This window comes from Crocodylus porosus, unplaced genomic scaffold (assembly GCF_001723895.1).
Source record: "Crocodylus porosus isolate Cpor-Errol unplaced genomic scaffold, CroPor_comp1, whole genome shotgun sequence".
NCBI classification, from domain to species: domain Eukaryota; kingdom Metazoa; phylum Chordata; order Crocodylia; family Crocodylidae; genus Crocodylus; species Crocodylus porosus.
In genome coordinates, this window is record NW_017728931.1 from 55,137,799 (window position 1) to 55,158,039 (window position 20,241).

At 41.6% G+C, this 20,241-nt stretch overlaps 1 protein-coding gene across 1 annotated transcript in view; it reads right to left on the reverse strand.

The window, feature by feature from the left end:
* Positions 1-484: 484 nt before the first annotated feature.
* Positions 485-20,241, reverse strand: part of LOC109315949 — a 34,773-nt gene continuing 15,016 nt past the window's right edge. The window contains exons 3-11 of the mRNA XM_019543913.1: positions 19,186-19,760; positions 18,593-18,670; positions 15,905-16,004; positions 10,768-10,998; positions 9,155-9,304; positions 4,562-4,682; positions 2,797-2,928; positions 646-753; positions 485-547 (exon numbers count right to left, since the gene is read on the reverse strand). Coding sequence (XP_019399458.1) covers positions 485-547; positions 646-753; positions 2,797-2,928; positions 4,562-4,682; positions 9,155-9,304; positions 10,768-10,998; positions 15,905-16,004; positions 18,593-18,670; positions 19,186-19,760 — 1,558 coding nt within the window. The remainder of the gene's footprint in view (positions 548-645; positions 754-2,796; positions 2,929-4,561; positions 4,683-9,154; positions 9,305-10,767; positions 10,999-15,904; positions 16,005-18,592; positions 18,671-19,185; positions 19,761-20,241) is intronic.

Here is a 20,241-nt window from a genome sequence, read left to right on the forward strand (position 1 = left end):
ATATCTTTGCTTTCACAAAATGTTCTTTTCTCTACCTGATATTTGCTACATGGGCTATTTAAAGTTAAATCCTCTTTCACATGACTCTGGTAAGGAGAGGAGTGAGCAATAATAGTGGATAATTCTAAAAAGGTATAAATTCCTGTTCTGATGCAGAAGATTTTGGACTCTTGCTCAAGGAGATTATTGACCTGGAGGACCTAGCTCTACAAATTTTGGAACTTACTGGCAAAGAGGATTACTAGGAAACAGATTAATCAGTAACAGATTCTAATATTGATATCACAATAACACCAAAAAGAGGCCAACATAATGTGAATGGTATAAACACATAATAAAAGGAACTTCTGTAATAGACCGTGGGCCCAATCTTAAATTGGTGGCTATTAGCACAGCATCACCAAAGCCAATATGAACCATCTGAGCCTCTCTCCTAAACAGTTTTGTGGCTTTACAATCATCAGGCCTTAAAAAAAACAACAATTTAAGGAAGAATATTTTCCACTTTCAGTGGAAAGATGATTGTATGGCAAGAATGTAAAAAACCCTTTAAACAAACAATTATTAGAGGATAAACAGATGAAAACATATGCCAATAAGATTAAGTTAATTATTTTAAGATTGAGTTTTTTATTTGCTACTTACTTCTTTCTTTAGAACCTTTGTTTCTTTCTCCTTTAATTTTTTCCTGTTTTCATTACAGAAGTCTTTTGCTGATTTGGATGAAAAGTTAATCCCGGTAACTATCTGGCCCTGGAAAACACAGTGATAGAAAATAATAGAAACATACTTTAAAAAAATGAAGATGCTACATAATTGCAAAGAACTAAAAGAAATAGATTCAATGTCTTGATTGAACCGTTGGAGCATCAAGAAGCCCCAGTAAGGGTTAAGGTGGGAATGTATTAGGGGGTGTGTAGATGAAACGGGGGCCCTAAATTAAAGCAGTGGGTTTTGAAAAACACTGCTTCAATTTAAGGCCAATTAAGCCACTGTGTTGTGCACATACCCGATTTACCTGCCTCTGGCAGTGGGGAGAGGAGGGTGAGCTGCCCACGGGTGGAGCGGTCCCTGGGCTGTGGAGGGGTTGATGCTTCCCTCTGTAGCAGCAGTGGGTACCCACCTACAGGCACCCAGCTTGGGCGGTCCTGGGGGGCACCGCAGCTGCGGAGGGAAGCACTGGGCCCCAGCACAGCTCAGGCAGGCAGGCAGGCTCGGGGGTGGGGGAGAAGAAGATCATGCTCGCCCCTTTTTTTCCCCTCTCTTGGGCAGAGCCTGCCTTCCCAGGCTGCCTGCAGGGCTTCCTGCAGAGCCCTTGAGCTGCATGGAGCCTGGTGCTTCGTTCCACAGCTGGTAGGGCAGCAAACTAAAATTCCTTGGAGGAGTTCTAATTTGCTGCGCCTTGAGTCACTTAAGGTGCATTACACCACCAAATTTGCTACAGTGGCTGTAATTCATGAACAATATGGTTTTGCACCACTTTAATGGTGTCAGTGTTTGCACGCCTCAGCAGCATATTTGTTCATGAATTACAGCCACTGCAGCAAATTTGGTGGTGTAATGCACCTTAAATGACTCAAGGCGCAGCAAACTAGAACTCCTCCAAGGAGGAACGAAGCACCAGGCTGCTTGCTTTAAAGTGTTGTGCACACATGCCCCTCATTTTGTCTACACATGGCCATAGGTGCTGTACAAATGCATCTTTTCGTTGCCTGCATTCATACTAACTAGCAAAATTGGATCCCCATCTTCTGACTCTAGGTACCACCATGGTACAAATCCACATGTAAGTAACAGTAGCGCTTACAGTGCTTGTCTAGGAATTGGGAGGCCTGGTTCTAAGGTTTTCTCAGCCTGAGAGGGTTAAAATGCACATCTTCGGCTTCTCTCCTAACCACCAGGCTATAAGCAAAGCTGGTGAACAAGGCAGGCGCTCTTCACCATTCTGTTGGAAGCTGTGCCTCTGGGCAGAAAGGAATGTGAGATTCTTTAGCTTAAAAGACAGAGCACAGAAGGCATGACACTCTAGGCTGCTGGTTCAGGTATTCAGCGGTGGTCAGGGGGTTTGAGTTCCTTCCAGGACTGGACTGTTTATGCATTTTACATACAAGAGTCACTGGATAAAAAAAAAATTGAAATAATCCTGGGAGGAAGCTATTTATATAAAACAGCTGGGTTCCTGGTTTGTAAATCACAATGGGGCTTAGGTAAGAGCTCCTTGTTCTGTAGGTTGTGGCATTCTGGACATATGCAAAAACTATAACTGCAGGCAGCAACAGAGCTTTCAGGCCAAATAGGTGCTTTTGGGGTTGCCTTGGTTCTTTTTGGATCGCAATTTTAGATGTAGGGTCCTAAAATCAATGTAATTCCTTTTCTTGAAACTGCCATTTGGTTAGTTGATTTTTTTGGATAAGAGCCATAATTGCATGCACGTTATGCAATTTCCCATATTGCTTGTTCACATATGGGAAAAAGAAGTTTATAAAGTAAACTGGAAGGTGTTTAAAAATTTGATTTGAACATAACTGCAAAGCAAATATTTAAGAAGCTTTTGGCTTCTAAACTCAAAAATTTACTACTATTTCCACATTTCTAAAAATGCTGGAATAGTGTAGTAAGAGATGGATTGCTAAGAAATACACCCTTCTTGCAAAGCTGTATTTATCCCTACCTATTAGCAGGGATTGCAAAGGATGAAAGGGCTGATATTAAGGGCTGCTGTCTCAGTGTAAGCTTATCTGTCTTAGAAGCTGTCAACTGACTGATATTTTTAATAGACCTTGATTTGCAACATACCAGGTCTTCTAACTGTGGAGGAGACGCACCCTGTACAGGTGACAAAGACAAACGCACAATTTCATGTTGCCATTTGTAGACCATGTTAATAGCAAAGCGCCCTGCAATCCTCACAGTGATGTATTCATTAACCTGTATTAAAATAAAAGGGCAGTTGTGAACTACACAGTCTTTATTCATATGGTCCAGGAAGAAGATACTGCAGTCGGAAGCCTTGAAATGTTAACAATGATACTTTGGGATTGACTATTGAAAATGATGGTCATCAATACAATGGTCCTCACTGTTGGTTAAAATTAGTGCTGAATTCTGATTATGTCCACAGTATGGGCACACACACTAATACTGCCAAAATAGAGTTGCAGATGCAGATGAATTTTGGTCAGAAATAGTTTCAGGCCATTTACACAGTTTATTCACAACTATGGGTATGGTACACTCACAGGAAATTCATTAAAGTGTATTTTATTTTTCTTGTGATTCTAGAATAACATTAAATGCAGTCTTAATGATAACTTCCATGCTTTACAGTTGTTGATTGTAGCTATGTTGGTATAAGGACATAGGCAGATAAGGTGTTTGGGGTAAATGTGGTATCTTTTATTAGACCAACTAAATAGTTGGAAAAATTGTTCTTTGCAAGCTTCTGGGCACAAACACCCTTCTTCAGACATAGGGAAAGTCTTTACACCTGAAGAAGGGTGTTTGTGCCCGGAAGCTGGGGAAGAACAATTTCTCCAACTATTTAGTTGGACTAATAAAAGATATCATATTTACCCAAAAAACCCTGTCTTCTTAATGATAATACATTTGACAATTTTTGTTCAAAATCCAAATGACAGAAATAGAACCAGAGACATTTCCATCATAATATGCTTTCCTCTTTACAGGCTTTGTAAGAGAGAAAGCCAAAGATCTAGCATGAGATTTCTTCAATGTTGAATTCTCACAGGAGAAAAAAAGAGTTATATTTGAAAACACCAGTGACAGAAGCTGCAGGAGTCTCAATGCCATTTTTGTTTCTTCCCAGCTGGGCTGCCAGCTTAGGTAACATGAGCCAACCAAGTAACAGAAACCATCTGTGTTTGTGAGCTACCTGTCATTCTGTCAGGGCTCCTGTCTGTATTCATTGTATAAAGTATTAAACACAGTGCCAGGAGCTCTGTGTCAGATAGCAAACAACTAAACCTGACTTGACCTCTTAAGTTGTGAGTATATTTACAAACTCACAACCTGAAGGCTTACTTAAGGATTTTGGAAGCAAAATGTTGTACCTTCATTGCCAGGGATTGTATAACTGATCCAACAACCACTGAAGTCACTGGGAGCTTTCCACTTGACTTCAGTGGCACCAGATCAGGCCTGAAATCAAGTTGCTTGCTACTAAACATTCACAGATGATACATGAACAGCAGTAACAATTCTGGAAGAGACTGTTCCAAAAACTGCTCCTAGCAGGGAGGATGTCCACTGGAGATTCTGAGCTCATGGATCCATTCTCTCAGCAGTGCTGAGGAAGTCATTTATCATTTCTCTGTCTCTGATTCCACATAAATAAAAGCTAGATGGCATTTCTTGCTCTGTTACATGAGGATTGAGGGTTCTAGGTAGTTATAGGTAGTTATTCTTTGCAAAGCGTTTTGAGGATAGAAACATGTGACGGGTTATTGTCCTTGAAATTACAAAATCTCCCAGAGACCCAATGGCATTGAGAAAGAAGTTAACAAGAGAAAAAAAATCAAACACATAATGGTATAAATATTACCTGTATTATAACTGGCTCACTAAGCTTTCCCTCCCGAGGCCATTTCCATTTTCTGATTATTTCTCCATCTTTATTAGTCATCGCTCCTCCTTGCTGATTAAACATCATTGCTACAGTGTTACTGTAAATAACCACAAACACGAAACCAGTTTTTCATGGTTTACTTTAGTAAAATATAATCAGGCTGAGGAAATTGCTTTGATCCACGTGATTTTAAATTAACCTACTACCTTGTACAGACAGCACTTCAGCCAGCTTTTCACAAGGTACACACCTGCGAGGCCTACATAAATAATTTTGCCTGTTACAGATGGAATAGTGACGCACAAAGAAATTAAATTCTGCTTTTAATAATTACATGAAATGTAGGAATGTTTGAAAAACTGGTGTGTAATGCATTGTGACTTTTAATATGACACTTTCTTATTCTTAGGCCATTCTTGATGAGTAATGAGTAATGGAATTCTTCACATGCAAGCATGAAGTTGAAGGAAGAAGAAGGTTAGGTGAAGTCACATGTTTATCAACCCCAAAAGAGTATGTTGTTAAGACCCTTGAACTGATTGTCTGAGGCACGCTGCTATTGTATTTCTCTGTTAGCAAGACTGACCATACTATTGCATTTATCTAATTACTTGTAGCTACCCCAGCACACACATGCCAGCTGACCTGCTTGGATCTTATGTTTTGAAATAATATATTCTGAATTCCAAAGAAAAGACTTTAAGGTAATCTGAAACTCTGCAAAGGATTTTTAAAAATCCAAACATGGGCTTTTTGTTTCTATAAGCTATACACAAAAGGTATGATAAGGTTTTTAACTTTTTATTTTTTGTATCTTTAGAGATACCAAGGATGTCCTATTTACTCTTCCCTGGTTCTGTTGGAAAGTCTCATATTCAGACGGAAAGATTTTACATCTTAGTGTAAATAAAGGGCCAGGGTGACAAATCTTTAAGAAAGACATTTCTTAAAGTCTCACTGGGATTTGGACTTAAGGATGTACTAACAATAAGAAAACAGTTTTAAGAATCTGACTTAAAAACTGTGTTTTGCCCCTCATATGATTTTGCTTGTTTTCCTATCATCATAGAGTTACCCGGGGGAGACGCAGCTCAAATTTTCAATATTTTTAATTGAGAATTTTTGAATGCATGTATTTACTTTAAAAACACATTTTTTTCAGAAAAGGTTATAAGCCTTATAAAAAGGTTTAAAATTCTGTAAAAAAAAACAACAAAAAGGAGGTTTAAAAGACTACCCACCCTGACCTAAAAAAAAGTACAGGTTCCACAAAACGATGACTGTCATATTGCTCAGACTCGAAGGGCATGTTCAGCCAGGTGATGATAAACCCACACTACATGATTTCTTTCCAGCTGCAGGCACTTGCATGTCACATTGTTACTCCACTCTAGTCTTTATTCAACTTTCCAGAACATGTATTTCTTATCTCAGAATATTATGTTGTTGGCTAACAATCAAGGACTATAAAAGAGAAGTTAAAGGGGAGTCTAAATGGTGGGTAAACAACAGTAATAAAGTGTACTTACCACATATAAAAATGCTGAGCATTGCACAACAAGTATATAGTTATTATGCTCCTAAAAAGGATGTGTTCTCATTTATGGCTACATGCTTTAAATGGGACTGAAACGTCTTCTGTGTAAATCATTTAAATGTACATTTCTGTTAGACAGGAGAATGTGGGGGGGTGGGCAGCATACACACACACATGTATGCATGCATGCACGCACATGCCCTGCTCCTGTGTGGATATGTAAAGTGGTGTTCTCTTTTGACTGCACTTGAAATTTTATAATGAATATTCAGAATGCCAGTTTCTTCCTATAGCCTTTTGTTGGATGTGCTTTTAATTATTGGTGTCTTTAACTGAATTGCCTAAAGCAAGGGTGGGTAGCCTTTTGCTGGTGCAGGCTACAGCTTGCGACTCTGTCATGGCTGTGGCCAGAAGTCTCAGTCCCTCAGAACAGCCAGCTGCCTGCATTCACCCTCATTACAGACCGGACCCCTCTACCCAGGAGGAAGCACAAATGCAGAGGAGCAGCAAGCTTCACAGTTGAAATAAATGCTGTGGTGGAGATTAGTGGCATGGAACAGCTCCATCCCACCTCTTCCTCTCTGCCAGATCAGACTTCTTTGTCAGAGTCAAATCTGGTCCATGAGCTGTAGGTTGCTGAATTATGGCCTACAGGCATCCCAGCCCAACCTCAAATGAAATAAAAGGATAACTGGTTGTTGGAGTCAGAAAAAACATTGAAAGTAATATTGTACAACACAAAGATGGCAGATTAAATTAAATCCAGTAAAAGAAATAAAATAGAACTAAAATCAAAATACCAGAATATAATACACACCGTGTTTGTGAAAGACAGAATGAAGAAAAAAGATTTTTCCAGCAGGGACAGAGCCTAATCTTCAACTGACTTACCCTCACTTTCCTGCTTTACTAAAGTAGAAGCACTAGCTGTTGCTGAAGACTGTTCTTGATAGGTGGATCTCTGATTCTGAAAACAGCTAGTTGCCAAGGCTGTTACACAGGAAGACACAGACAAGAACCAGACAGCAAAATTACCCCAAAAATGTTTGGCTTGATTAGTGGAACCTCAAAACCATTAAAAACAAGAGGGGTGGGGGGAATCATTAACACCTGTAGAGTAAGCAACAATGACCATTGAGCCAATTGACTCTCTCATCTGCCTGAATAGCAATAGCACTGTGGAGCAGGGATCAAAACAGGTGCTTCTATCCCAGTCAGAAAATCAACTTCCCTGCTTAATACACACACCCCAGTTTGCAGGGAGGGGCTGACTTCGGGTGGAAAAGTGTGTGTGGTGTTCAAGAACTACATTATTTACAATTAAGGGTCTCAAGTATGCACTTAACTGAGATTTACTAAGGCAATTATTTGACTCTATTAAAGACAACTGTGATAATTCTATTATAGAGATACTTTTTTCTCGTATTAAGGGCCCAGTTACGGAGCAATTTATAAATTGCTCCACAGAAGGATTCAACAGCTCCTGCCTCTCTATAGAGAAGTGCAGAGTTCATAATTCACTGAAAAATATATAATGAAAATCAATCTAATGATACATTTAACAAACAGTATTTAACTCTCTGTGATGTTTGTGAAACAGTGAACGCTATGTGAAGGTATCTGACAAATGCTTGTCTTCCTGCAGGCTGTACTAGCAGGTGATCTACACCAGGGGTGGGCAAAATACAGCCCATAGGCTGAATCTAGGCCACTGACAGATTCAATCTGGCCCATGGCTGGGCAGTCATCAACTCATTGGATCTGGTCTGCAGGCAGTTGGTGGCTCTGACTCCAGCCACTGTGTGGTGCTGGGCAGGCGGGTGGATGGGGCTGTTTCCACCCAGCAGCATCACCTCTTGATGTGGGGGCATCAGCTGTGGACCTGGGCAGAGGCTTCTGCCATAGCCAGCAGGCGGCAATATGAGCTGTGGATGCCTCCAGCAAGTTCAGGAGCCCCAAGGCAGAACCTGCTGGTGGTATCCAGAACTGACAATGCCATCTTCCCTGCACAGAGAAGCTCCCACTCAGAGCCCTGATCCAGAACCTGCTGGCAGTGTCAGCTGTGGACCCAAAAAGGAGCTTTTGCTATGCCAGGTGGGCAGTGGCATCAACTGTGGACACTGCTGGCAGGTTCTGTGACAGGACTCCAGGATCTGCTAGCTGCACCCACAGCTGACGATGCTGTCCCACCCACCGTGGCAGAAGTCCCTGTCTGGGTCCACAGTTGAGTCTTGGGACTCCTGGTGAACTACAGCTCTGTCTGGGTTCTGGAGGGAAGAAGGGAGGGGGAGAGAGAGGCAGAGACAGCGAGAAGAGAAGATACCAAGAGAGACAGGGAGAGAGAAATGGATGTGGCCCTTGACAGGTCACCAAAACTCATTAAATGGCCATCCAGCCAAAAAAATTGCCCACCCCTGTCCTAGGCCATGTTTCATGGTCTAGGACAGGGGTAGGCAATGTTTTTTGGCTGGAGTGCTGAAAAAAACACAATGTCTACCTTGGAAGGTGCCAGAGCGCCAACATGCTGTTGCCCGGAGCAGCCTGGGCTCCATGGCTGGCAGCAGGTGCTTAGAGCCCAGGCTGGCAGTGATGTACCGAGCAAAATGGCCTTGCATGCCCTGCTCGGCACGCGTGCTGGGGGTTGCTGACCCCTGGTCTACGATGTTATGGAGATGATGTTGCATGGTCTCCATTGCTTGTGGTATGGAGGCTCAACAGAGTAGCCTTTCTTCAAGTGTTTGAGAGCCAGGATGGGAGTGAACAGCTGTTGCCATGTCTCCCTTCCCATGTGCAAGGTTTCTCTCTTCAGGAGATTTGATGTTTTGTTGCTATTTCATTGTATAAATCAGGAGATAAATATTCAAAATGGTCTCCACTCAGCTTCAAAAATCAGATGATGCTGGGGTTTGATTACCCAAGATCTCACACTCACTCAGTCGTGGCTTTGAGTACCATATTAGGTACAGTGCCTATTATATTGCCTTGTATAGTACACAGTATAGTAGCATGTCTTTTTTAAGGCAAATACTTACCTGTTAGAAAAGCAAATACTGCCATGCCCAGAAGGTGTAAAGGTTCCAAGTATGGTCTGACTGGGAGAGTCACTGAATATGTTGGTGTATACACCCCCACCTGGGAGATCAGAATAGCTTTGGCAAGCTGCCAGATGCTCAGAAGGATAGCAGAAGTCTGAGTCAAGGAAGTGGGTTTGTTTGTTTGTTTGCTTGTTTTCCTGATAACCTAACTTCAGGCTTGTGATTTATGTTACATGCCCATGCCAAGAGCTAAGAATCCCAGCCCAGGGCTGCCTGCTCCCCTGTCTCGAGGCACCCTGCACCCCAGACAGACGGGGGGTGGCTGGTTGGGGTGCAGAGTTCCTCAGTGCAGGAGCTCTACAGCATGCAGAGATGGGGGAGCAGGCAGCCCAGGGCAGAGTAAGTGCCCTTATTCTGCCAGCTGGGCTGCCTACTCCCCTATCTCCACATTTGTGCCAGCACACAGCACTTTGGTGTGCTTTGTACTGCTTTTTTCTCATGGTATTTTTATTGCTACCAGGAAATCCCGGTAGCAAATTTGCCCCAGTACTGCAAATCAGCAGCATGGGGCATGGTTTAACATGCAACATGTGCAGTTTGTGGTGCCACAAAGAAGTTGCGCACTATGATCTTGCCACATCAGGCAGCACATCTCCATGTGCTGCACCCCAGCTGGCTGGGGCAGAGTGCCTCAGAGTGGGGGCTTCCTGCCAGCTAGCCCAATGCTGAGGCACCCTGTGCCCCAGACAACCTCCTTGCCCTCCACAGCACATGGAGCAGCGGGAGAATGTGTCCCACTGCAGACTGCATGAGCAGGTGGGTGCACTGCAGCACAATGTAGCGGCACGCTATTTCTGCTGCTCCAAACCCACACTACAAATGCCTGCCCCTATCCATGTGGATGTGGCCTTAATGGACTACAAAGATCTTGTGACCTGGAATATAAGAAAAAGTGGGGCCACTTGCTTTTCAACCTTTCTTGGAGTGGGTGGTCAAGGAGGGTTGGAGAATGGGCAGAGCCTTGCCTACAGGATTCACCTTATTTGCTGAATCAGAGAGAGAGAAGTAGATGGTAAATTCCTGCTGGTATAGACCAATAGGAAATAGAGAAATGTTCTGCGACTCAGGAGTGTGCTTCCTGTTTTGGCTTCTCTTAGGGTTAGCAGGTATACATTTCCCCATGGATCAGATTATACTTGACACTATAGGGTAGTGCCCCAGAGTAAAATTAATTAAAGTTCTGTTTGTTCAGGTTAAAGGCATAATACTTCAGCGGATTACGCTGTAGCTCTTGATATGTCCCAGTTTCAATTAAAATAAAAGACTAGCTATAATTAAAAAAATATATTTTTTGGCCGGGGGGTTGGGTTGGAGGGGGAGAGTATATGTGTGGGCCCATTTGCTTAGTCTTGGCCTGACTCTTGCCTTACCTACATGCTGTTGCCATATCAATACATACCAATAAGCAGATAACAAAATGACAATGCTTTGCTCTTCTGAATTTTCCTAAGATTTAATGCTTTAAGAAAAAAAAGCCAAATCAGTTTTTCACCTGTTGAAACTGTCCCCCAATCTCCATTCACTTCTACTGTATTAAACCTAAAGGATACTAAACCAATGATGAGCCGTCAGTTAGCCCATAATGCAGTTTTTTCCATGCTGGGTCCATCTGCTTAATTGTTGGTATTTGCGGTTTTCCATTCAGCAGCTCAAATGCGAATGTTTTAGAGGTCTGTCTCTTAAGTTTCTTGTTGAAGATTTCTCTCCCACCATCACCATAGTGGCGGAGAATGACTGGCTTGTCAAATCCTGCAGATTTCAGCTTGGATAGCCGATCATTTCTGTTTGGAGAAGAGAAAAAGGAGGGGAAAAATAAACCTTTTTATAACTTCCCAGTGGAATAAAACCTGTCAGTTTTACCCAGGCAAAACTGACAGTAATTTAAATGAAAGTTTGGCTAAATAAAAGCTACAAAGTTTGGTTAAATATTTTTCCAGTTTAGTAAGAGATTGTCAAAGCTATTAACTTAAGCAGGAATCCAAATCCCTTAAGCACTTTTGAAAAACCCCAGCCAATCAATACTGACATTGCTAAATGTCTGTCCACATTTGCTCATTGTACACTGGCAATGTGTGCTGTCAGTAGTGGTAGAAGTTGCATGATACAATGTGACTGGTTCTCAGAGGGAAGAGCTCCTGTTTAAAAAGGTTTGGCTATTATGTACCTACAGGAACAATGACAAAAGCAGTAGGTCTGAATTTTCACCTGGAGTATCAGAAAAATGCAGCTTGTTCCTTCTGTTCTGTTCCCCCCCCATTTGCTGGTTCCTCTTGATAGCCACTCCTAAAAAGCCTTTTTTGGTACTAAATTTCTTTACAATCATGACTACTAGCACTTCTAAAAGACCTTTCAGCTGAAGATCTCAAGGAGTTTTATAATCATTCAGTAAATAAAGTCTCACCAAATCAATATTATTTATGCCCGTTTCAGAGATGGGAAATTCAGACTGAGAGGGGTCAAACTCATTGCATGAGATCACATAACAGGCCTGTGGCTGGTCTGGAACTGAAGACCACAAAGCAGATACTTTGCTGGTATCAGTTGTCAGAGATCTCTTGCTAACAAGGGGGGCCCATAGTTTGAGCCAGTTGAAGATCTGTTCCCAGGTCTCCAGGCTCCTACTCTTGCACTTTAACCCCTAGATCAGCTTTGACCTTGCAGACTTTTATTGCTGCCTTTTACTTTTTTACTTCATTTTTATAAGCAACAACAATATTGAAATATAAAAAAAATATTGACAGTAATATTTCTGTATATTTCAGTATTCTAGCTGATCACGAGAAATAAACATAACCAGAACTGAGGGATGGCTAAATCAGAATTCTGTCTACTAGTTTTGGTTTAATCTTGCCAGCTTTTCTTGTCAGACTTATTCTTGTCAGACTTTTCACTTATAACATTTTGTACATACTTTTATATAATAGAATTTGAGCAGATATTAAAACAGCCAAGTTATGTCAAAAGCTTTATATAAAATACAGTCATTAGGAAGCAAAGTTGCTACAAAAGTTGGTCATTTCTCAGTAAAGCTATACATTAGCTAGTAGAAATCTGAGAGGCATTCCTGTCTGTTAGCCAAGATTTCTTACATTTTTGATTCTGTAAAAAATAAAAAAATTAGTACTAAGTATAACTTTGTGCTGACCAAGCTAAATATAAGCATTCAATAACAGTCAAATGCTAGAGTGCTGGCCTAGAATCTGGCAACTGCCCAGGTTCAGGATTTCAATTCCAAACAGATGGGCCATTTTGTTATGGAAACCTTATAGAGGAAATATGTTCAGCATCTGTGGAAGGTAATTCTTGTCTTTGCCCTTATGGAGAATACTTGTCAAACGTGGGAGACCCAGGTTCAGCATCCTTCTATAAGCTCAAAGTGAAACAAATTGACATCTCCCATCAGCTCCAAACATGATGTACTTTTAAGGTTTTTATGGTTTATTTTTGTGCATCCAATTATTCTTGGATGCAAAGATGCACAAGGAATCTTGGGGTCAGGGTGTAAAACCCAGGTCAGCAAAGCAGCCTTTCTTCAAGTGTTTGAAAAAGCCAGGATGGGAGTGAAAAACTGCTGCCACATGTCTCCTTTCCTGTGTGTGTTTTCTGATTTCCCTCCTCCTAGGGAAATACCTTCATCAGTGAGCTACATAGTCAAAGTCTCTTTTGCTTGCTCTCTCTCTCTAGCCCCGTGCCTCATTCATTTCTTTCTGTAGTTTCCAAGGTTGAATGCAAGGGATGGAGAGTGCCCCATTTAGAACAATCTAAGACGTGTTGGCTGGGACACTTTCCTAAGAGGTAGGAGATGGGGGCTTGGAGCTCCCTTCCACTGAGGAGGGCACTGGACCCAAGTCTCCCACACCCTGGGCATTCTAAATACTAGGCTGGGCACCATTGACTTTCAAAGAAAAGAGTGCCCAAAGGAATCATTTAGGCATCCAAGCTGACAAATCAGAATTTGAACTGCAAATCCCAGTCTCCAGTACCTAACTCAGGACTGCAGTTAGCTGCCTAAATCTAGGACAGAGATGGGATTTCAGATGCATTCCTCTTCAGCATTTCCTACTGGCTGGCCTGTGAATCCCATTTTCAGGTACTGAACTCTCCCCATTCTCTGTAGAGGAGACTTGGGTGCTTAACTTAGTTTTTTAATTCCACTCTTTGCTGGACCTCACCTTGCTTTTAAGTCCCTTTGTGCAAACCCCCAAATTGATCTTTCCTAGCAGGGGTGGATCAAAGTGGGACACTGATGCAGTCACACACCCCTTCTGCTGTGCCATATATGCACAGTGAGCTCTTTGAAGTCATTGACTGATAAGTGCAAGTCTTGCCAGAGCTCTGCATACAGTGAGCTCAGAAAGCTCCCTGCACTCCCAACTACTGACCCTGGACTGGCTCATGCCCTCTAGTATTCCTGATAATTATTACATACATTATTTGATCAACCCTAATAAATATACTCTTAATATTTGTTTTTATCTAAGATACAAGATAAACAATTAATAAACCTAATTTGTATATTACTATAGCCAAAATACTAAATAATCAGAGGGGTGTTAAAATACAGGAGACCCTTGCTATTTGTGGGGGATATGAGAATGTATCTCCTGCAAATGGAGAAATCCATGAATAAGGCACTGTGTTCATGAACACCATCTATGCTCATAAATGCAGTGCCCCCAGCAACTGGGGTGGGGCATGGTGCACTGGCAATGGCAGGAGCATGGTGGTGGCAAGCACAGAGATCCTGAGGAGCTCCTTTACGGGTATTTAAGATGCGGGTTTGGCATTTGCTAATATTTGAAACCATGAATGCCAAATGCACAAATAGCAAGGGTTTCCCTTATAGGGATTAATGTTTAGAAACTATGCTGTACTCACAAATCTACACAGATTAATCTTAATATATGCTTTTATATGTTATTGGTATTTATATTTAGTAATTGTCTTCATGACTCCTAATTAAGCCTGATCTGTTTCTTAACCTGGTGCCTATAGTAGGTAGGCCCTAACTGTCCACTGTGTCCATATGTGACAGCTGATGGGATCTTGTTGCAGCTCCCTGACTCAGGCCTAATTAGTCCTGGTATAAGTTTTATTGTAGGAGAATAGTAGCATAAAATCCCATATGCTAGTCGAGGATCAGACATAGGAGAAGCACACCATGCCCACATGTTCTGCATGCACAAAACCTGGAAAAGAGGCAGTGAAGCCACCCTGAGGGCACCCCACACTGTTCTTGAGAGCTTTGTCTCTAGTGTGCTTTAGAATGGAAGCTCTGCTGCCCCATTTCTGGGTTTAGTGCTGGGGACTGAATTGACCCAGACTGGCCCCATGGGCAGGGCCTGGGATGCATACTGCATGTGGTGCCTGTTCTGGCCACTCTGGAAACCGTGCCACATGCAGCACCCACCCTGAGCATTCACCACACATGACACCTACTCCTGCAGATTTAAGACATGCTGCACATGGCACCCACTTTGCAGCTGAAATGGGCACTACTCTAGGTGGTCTGGAATCTGTGCTACATGTGGCATCTGTCCTGTCTGGACTTTGCCACTCAAGCCACCTCCCCTGGGACCCATGCTGCATGAAGCACAGATCTTGGAGGAGGCACTGGATCTGGCATGGAGGGGAGGGAAGTGGGAAAGGGCCCAGCATCTGGGGGCCCGTTTGCTTGATCCAGCCTGTGCTGGGCCATGTCACTCATCCAGCCCATAGGGCCAGATGAGTCTGACATCCATGGTTTAGTGTATAAAGAATGGGAACAGGTAGACACAGGGGTTCTTTGCTACTGCTGCCCTCTCAAGAGTACTTAGTGGACCCTTAGTTGTCTGAACAATGTAGTCCTTTGGGCCTTATATCCCAGTCCTCTCTCAAACCCTGACTGAGGACAGAAGTCTGTGTAGTATTTTGCAGGAATATTTTGTAGAAACTGGGCGTGTCTACATGTGCATTTATGCCGGCTTAAATTTACCGTGTTGGAACAGGCCGGCATCTACATGTGCAGGCATTAAAGCACATTAACACTGTATGTGGGCTGACTTGGGACTAAAGTTATTTCCAAGTCAGTCCACACACACGCACACAATGTTACTGTGCAGTAAGGCATTTACATGTGTGTTACTATGCAGTAACTAATCAGGCATAAATTTGATACCTGCAGGATGCAGGTATAAAATTTATGCTCAAGTTGGCATAAATTGCCAATTTACTGTGCAGCATGAGTGTGCATGTGTAGATATGCACCCGTACTGAGCAGTAATTTCGGTTAGTGTGTAGTAAATGCACATGTGTACATGCACCCAGAGTGCTATTCTGTATTTTGTATAGTAGTATTCATAGGTCAAGATGTTTTCTGTTGCAAAATATATTTAAACAAGCTGTTGTGACTGTGATATAAAACATTTACTCAAAATTAATGACAAGATTAATCCTGGCCAACCGTTATTCCTCCAAAATGTTTCTGCTGATATTGTTAAAAATTAAAAGGTGCATTTTTTTTTCTTTTTATAAATAGTGAAGGTTTAACTGAGTTTCAAAAATCTTCAGAGAAATAATGATCTCTACATTATCAATTCAGATTGTTTGAATAATCTCCTATCATTTCAGTTAATAATACCATAAAGACACTGCCATAGAGGTTAACCCCAATAAGAATGAAAGGAAACTGAAACCCCAGTTCGATACATTTGTTGCTGTGCTTGTCGGAGTCTCTCCACTGCCCAGACATATGGTATTTTCCAGTCAAGATCTTCTGACTTTGAGTCTGAACACTGAAAAATCCAACCTTAAGAAACAAAAGGAGAGGTCAGAATTAGCTATAGCAAGAGAGCAATCTTTTAAATGTTGATCCAAGGCATTGCCAATACAATGTAAGGCTTGTTGATACAATGATGAAGTTTCCATAGTTGTTTATTTCCTTAACCAGCTTCTTTGCTATATACAATACAATGTTAGTAGGAGAGAAAGTGCATTCCAAGTTCCTTTGGTTAAAAAACAAAGAACAAAGGCATCTATGGAGAGAGAATTATTCAAAGGACTAGATAATTCAGATAAGTTCCAGGGTCGATGTTTATCTGAACCGCATCCAAACTTCAAACCTGCTGAAGTTTCAGCCACTATTTATTTGCCCTACAGCCAGAGAGGCCCACTGTTGTTGCTGAGATGGGCTGGATGCAGCATACTACAGAGTCTTAATGCCAGAAAAAAAAATCACTGGAGAATTGGGACACATCTTCACCACTGACTCATTGGGGTTTTGTTGGTATAAGCAGTATGGTGCTGTGTCTTAACACTAGCTTTCCTTTTCTGGGTCCATTCCACTTGGTGAATGCACTGCCCTCCGAGTACCTTTCACACAGTTCCTAGTACATCTCCAAGGAGTATTTTGTTTCAAAAGCTTTGTGGGAGCCCAAGGGACTGTGAAAGAACAAATTCAACTCCCACAATTCCCTAAAATGGTCTGTCATTTTCATAGCATTTTCTCAAAATAAGGCAGAGAGGAATAGTTAAGGTTTGATCATTGTTTCCACTGGCATGCCCATGAAATGACTATGAGACACTTCAAAAGATCCAGAAGAGGTAAAAGAGAGTATGCTGCTACACATAACCAGAGAAGCAAAATAGCAATTTATGGTATTCAAGCTATAAAGCTCAGTGTACTATACTCTTGAAATACCTGACTTATGCACACCTGCAAGACAAAGTCAGGCAGATAGCAGGAGACTTTTTGGTCAGGTCAACAGTAACAGAATGGGGGACCAAGTAGTTCTTGCTTATCCCTTACCCATAAAAGGAGGGAAGCTTGTAGTACTAGACTAGGGCAAATGGGACCACCATGCAACACGGAACAGGAAAAAAGATTTTTCTGATGAGAGCTGGCTACCCCAGACAGACCCTGGGCACACGCTTGCTGTTGGGAAATCCATAATAAGTGATGTTATGGTAGAAATGTGCGGAACAAAACCTTGAGTGTTGAAGGAATGTGTGATCAAATTGGCAAATGATCCTGAAATCACTGAAAAATTTGAACAGTTAGGCTGTCCAGCTCTGCAGAAGCTAGAACAGTAAGTCCTAACCAGTTTGACCTGTTCATGGTCAAACTAGACTTGATGTTGCATCAGGGCTGTTCTCTTATGCCTACATACCCAGGCAAAGTAAGTGATGCCAGAAAATCAAATAAGTCTAAAGTTTTTCAGAACAAGATTGAAGACTACAGTCTTTTCACACCACAACATACATAGTCATGGAGGCTCTCACTGTACTGATTCTTGGCTTCCAGAGGTTGTATTTGCTGCCTCTGCAGCACTTTCACCTGTTATCTGTCCAGGAATTTAAGCTCTATACTCTGATCACATGTAGAATATGGGCAATAAGCCACCTGACCAACTCCAAGGAAGATGGGAAGAAGAGTTGTATAAAATATTATATTTTTAAAGAAATGCAATCAATAACATTATGTTAAACACTAGGTGTGTTTTTACACATGCTTTAGGGTTGGGGGGGAGCACTTTAATTAGAGAGGCTCTGAGAGACACTCTAATTAAAGCATCTGCAGTGTCTCATGTATCAGCATCTCTGCACTTCAAAATGGCAGTAGGGGTGCTTTAACTAAATCTCATTGAACAAGGTTTAGTTAAAATGCCCACAATTCCATTTTTGAAGTGCAGGGATGCTGATACAGGAGAGACAGAGGCTGATGGAGCATGCTAATTAGCACACTTGAGCAGACTTGGTTAATCAAGTTTGCTCCAATGCACTGTAATTTCAGCAAGTCAAAGCAGTGTCCCCACACATCTACAAGCACCCTAAGTTCACTCTATATCATCTTATTAGACCACATAATCTATAAACAGTTAGGTTTACTACCATGTGATTGGCATTGCAACCCAATGCATAACTGTCCTCTTTAAAGGAAAAAGATAGGTAACAGGGTAAGGGGCCTAAACAGTTTCTAGCAGGCATGGACTTAAAATCTTATCTTAAAACAGTGATTTGTCCTGTATTCCTCAGACAGGTCTGAAGGCATTCCTCAAAGGACAACTGATGAACGTTACTAGCAGAAAGGAGATTGTGAGGTGGATATATAAACATACAGCTACGGAGAGAATAGACCTAGGGGGCTTGTGGTCTCTCTGGCTGAAGCAGACATTGAAATTTTGTTCCGTTTTCAGATTTTTCTTTTGATATTTTGTTTTATAACCAACCTCACTCATATAGTTGCCTTAACTTAAGCATAAGGGAATACCATGCCTGTCTTACCTGTTGGTATTAGTTTGTCACAGACACCTAGTACCAAACATATAGAAGGGGCATGTTGTTTCTTTCTAAACAAAAGAAAGAAATCTGTTGGCTTTGGGACTGTTAACATCTTACCTCTTTCCTCACAGTGTTTGGATGATAGTGAGAAACTGATTGTGATAGGTAACTGGGTAGCATGTTGTGCGACGGGAGCTAAAGAAAAGGAAAAAAGCATCAAAGGGCATATAAATATGCTGAATTATGTGAACACATAAACACATACAGATTTTCTAAAACAAATGCTGTCTGTTAAGGAGACACCTGCAGTTGCTTACAAATTGCTGAATGAGACTTGTCTAAGACCAGCAGCTCTCTGGTGATTATTACAGCATTGGTGTTTGTTGTGTAATATGCTTTGGATACAGATGATCCTTTTGGCTCCAGATAGTTATTCCTTTACTCACCTTGAAATAGAAAACTGAACACGCTTTGAAAAATGCTTTGAAATGTTGCCCAGTTTCACTGTAGTTTTCCCAAGTGTTGGTACCTCTCACTCCAGCTGCAAGGCTATTTCATAATGCTCAAAAACAATACTTCGCAATGAATCACAACAGATGCCTACCCAGCCTGTAGTCTAGCCAAGATATTTTTTTTCTACCTGTGCTCTAGTTTGGCTGTATTTTCATACCTACCTATTAGAATAGAACACTTTTGTACAGTGTACTTACCTTTGTTTCCTAGAGTCCTATTTGATGCAGTTTCCAGATTTTTTTCCTTTGCACCATGTAAAACGCCACTCTTACGCTGACAAACTTTTGCATTTTCAGCAGTTTCATAGCCTATGCACTCAGACCTAGGAACCATCTTGTCATATTCATCCAATGCTTGGCCTCTCCCCAGGCTTTGGCTTTCGCATGTTAGTGACTTCCGGCACCATTTGCTGTAATCAGCACCTTCAGAGAGCTCTCTCCAGGTATAGTTCAGGACATTTATAAGTCCCTGAGGGAAAATTATTTCATAACTAGCAAAGAAATGCAACATTTCTGCAAGTTCCTGTAACATGGTGAGAACTGTGTATTCATCCAACTGGCTCAGCTGTGTCTCTTCATCTGCTCGAAGAATTGAAGGCATCTGAGAAATCTGTGAGTTGGGATCCTCGCTCTTGGTATTGAATAGGGAATAGGCAGATGTTTGACACACAACTGGATGTTTCACTCTTCTTTCGGTATCATCTTTTAAAAATGAATCTTCATTTCTTTCCATATAGTCTTCTCTACAATCAGTCTTCTTGCATTTGACCAAGCTGGGAAAAAAAGATGTTTCTTTAAGTGACAATGATTTACTGTAATCAGGAAAAGAGAGCATATACAGTAGAAAGATGTCATAGACAGCATCCCCAGCCACAACCTCAGCAGACTGGCCAATAATTGAAAGGAAATGGACAATTAGCATCTTTCTGTCTTCTAGAGGTGATACTTGCAGATCCAGCTTAAGACATCGCCAGGGTGATATGCTGAAGCTTTATCCTGTGATTGCTGTACCTGTGTATCTTTATACTGACTTCATATACTTTGGATCAGGTCTTAAATTCACTTTAAATAATTATGCCATTCAATATTAAGAGCAATACTACTTTAATTTTTCATGTGCTGCCTGATCACATAAACAATTTCCCCTCTCATAAGTAAAATTAATATCATAGAATCATAGAAGTAGGGTTGGAAGGGACCTTATAGGTCTTCAAGTCCAACCCCCTGCCAGGGCAGGAGAAAAAATATTGGGCT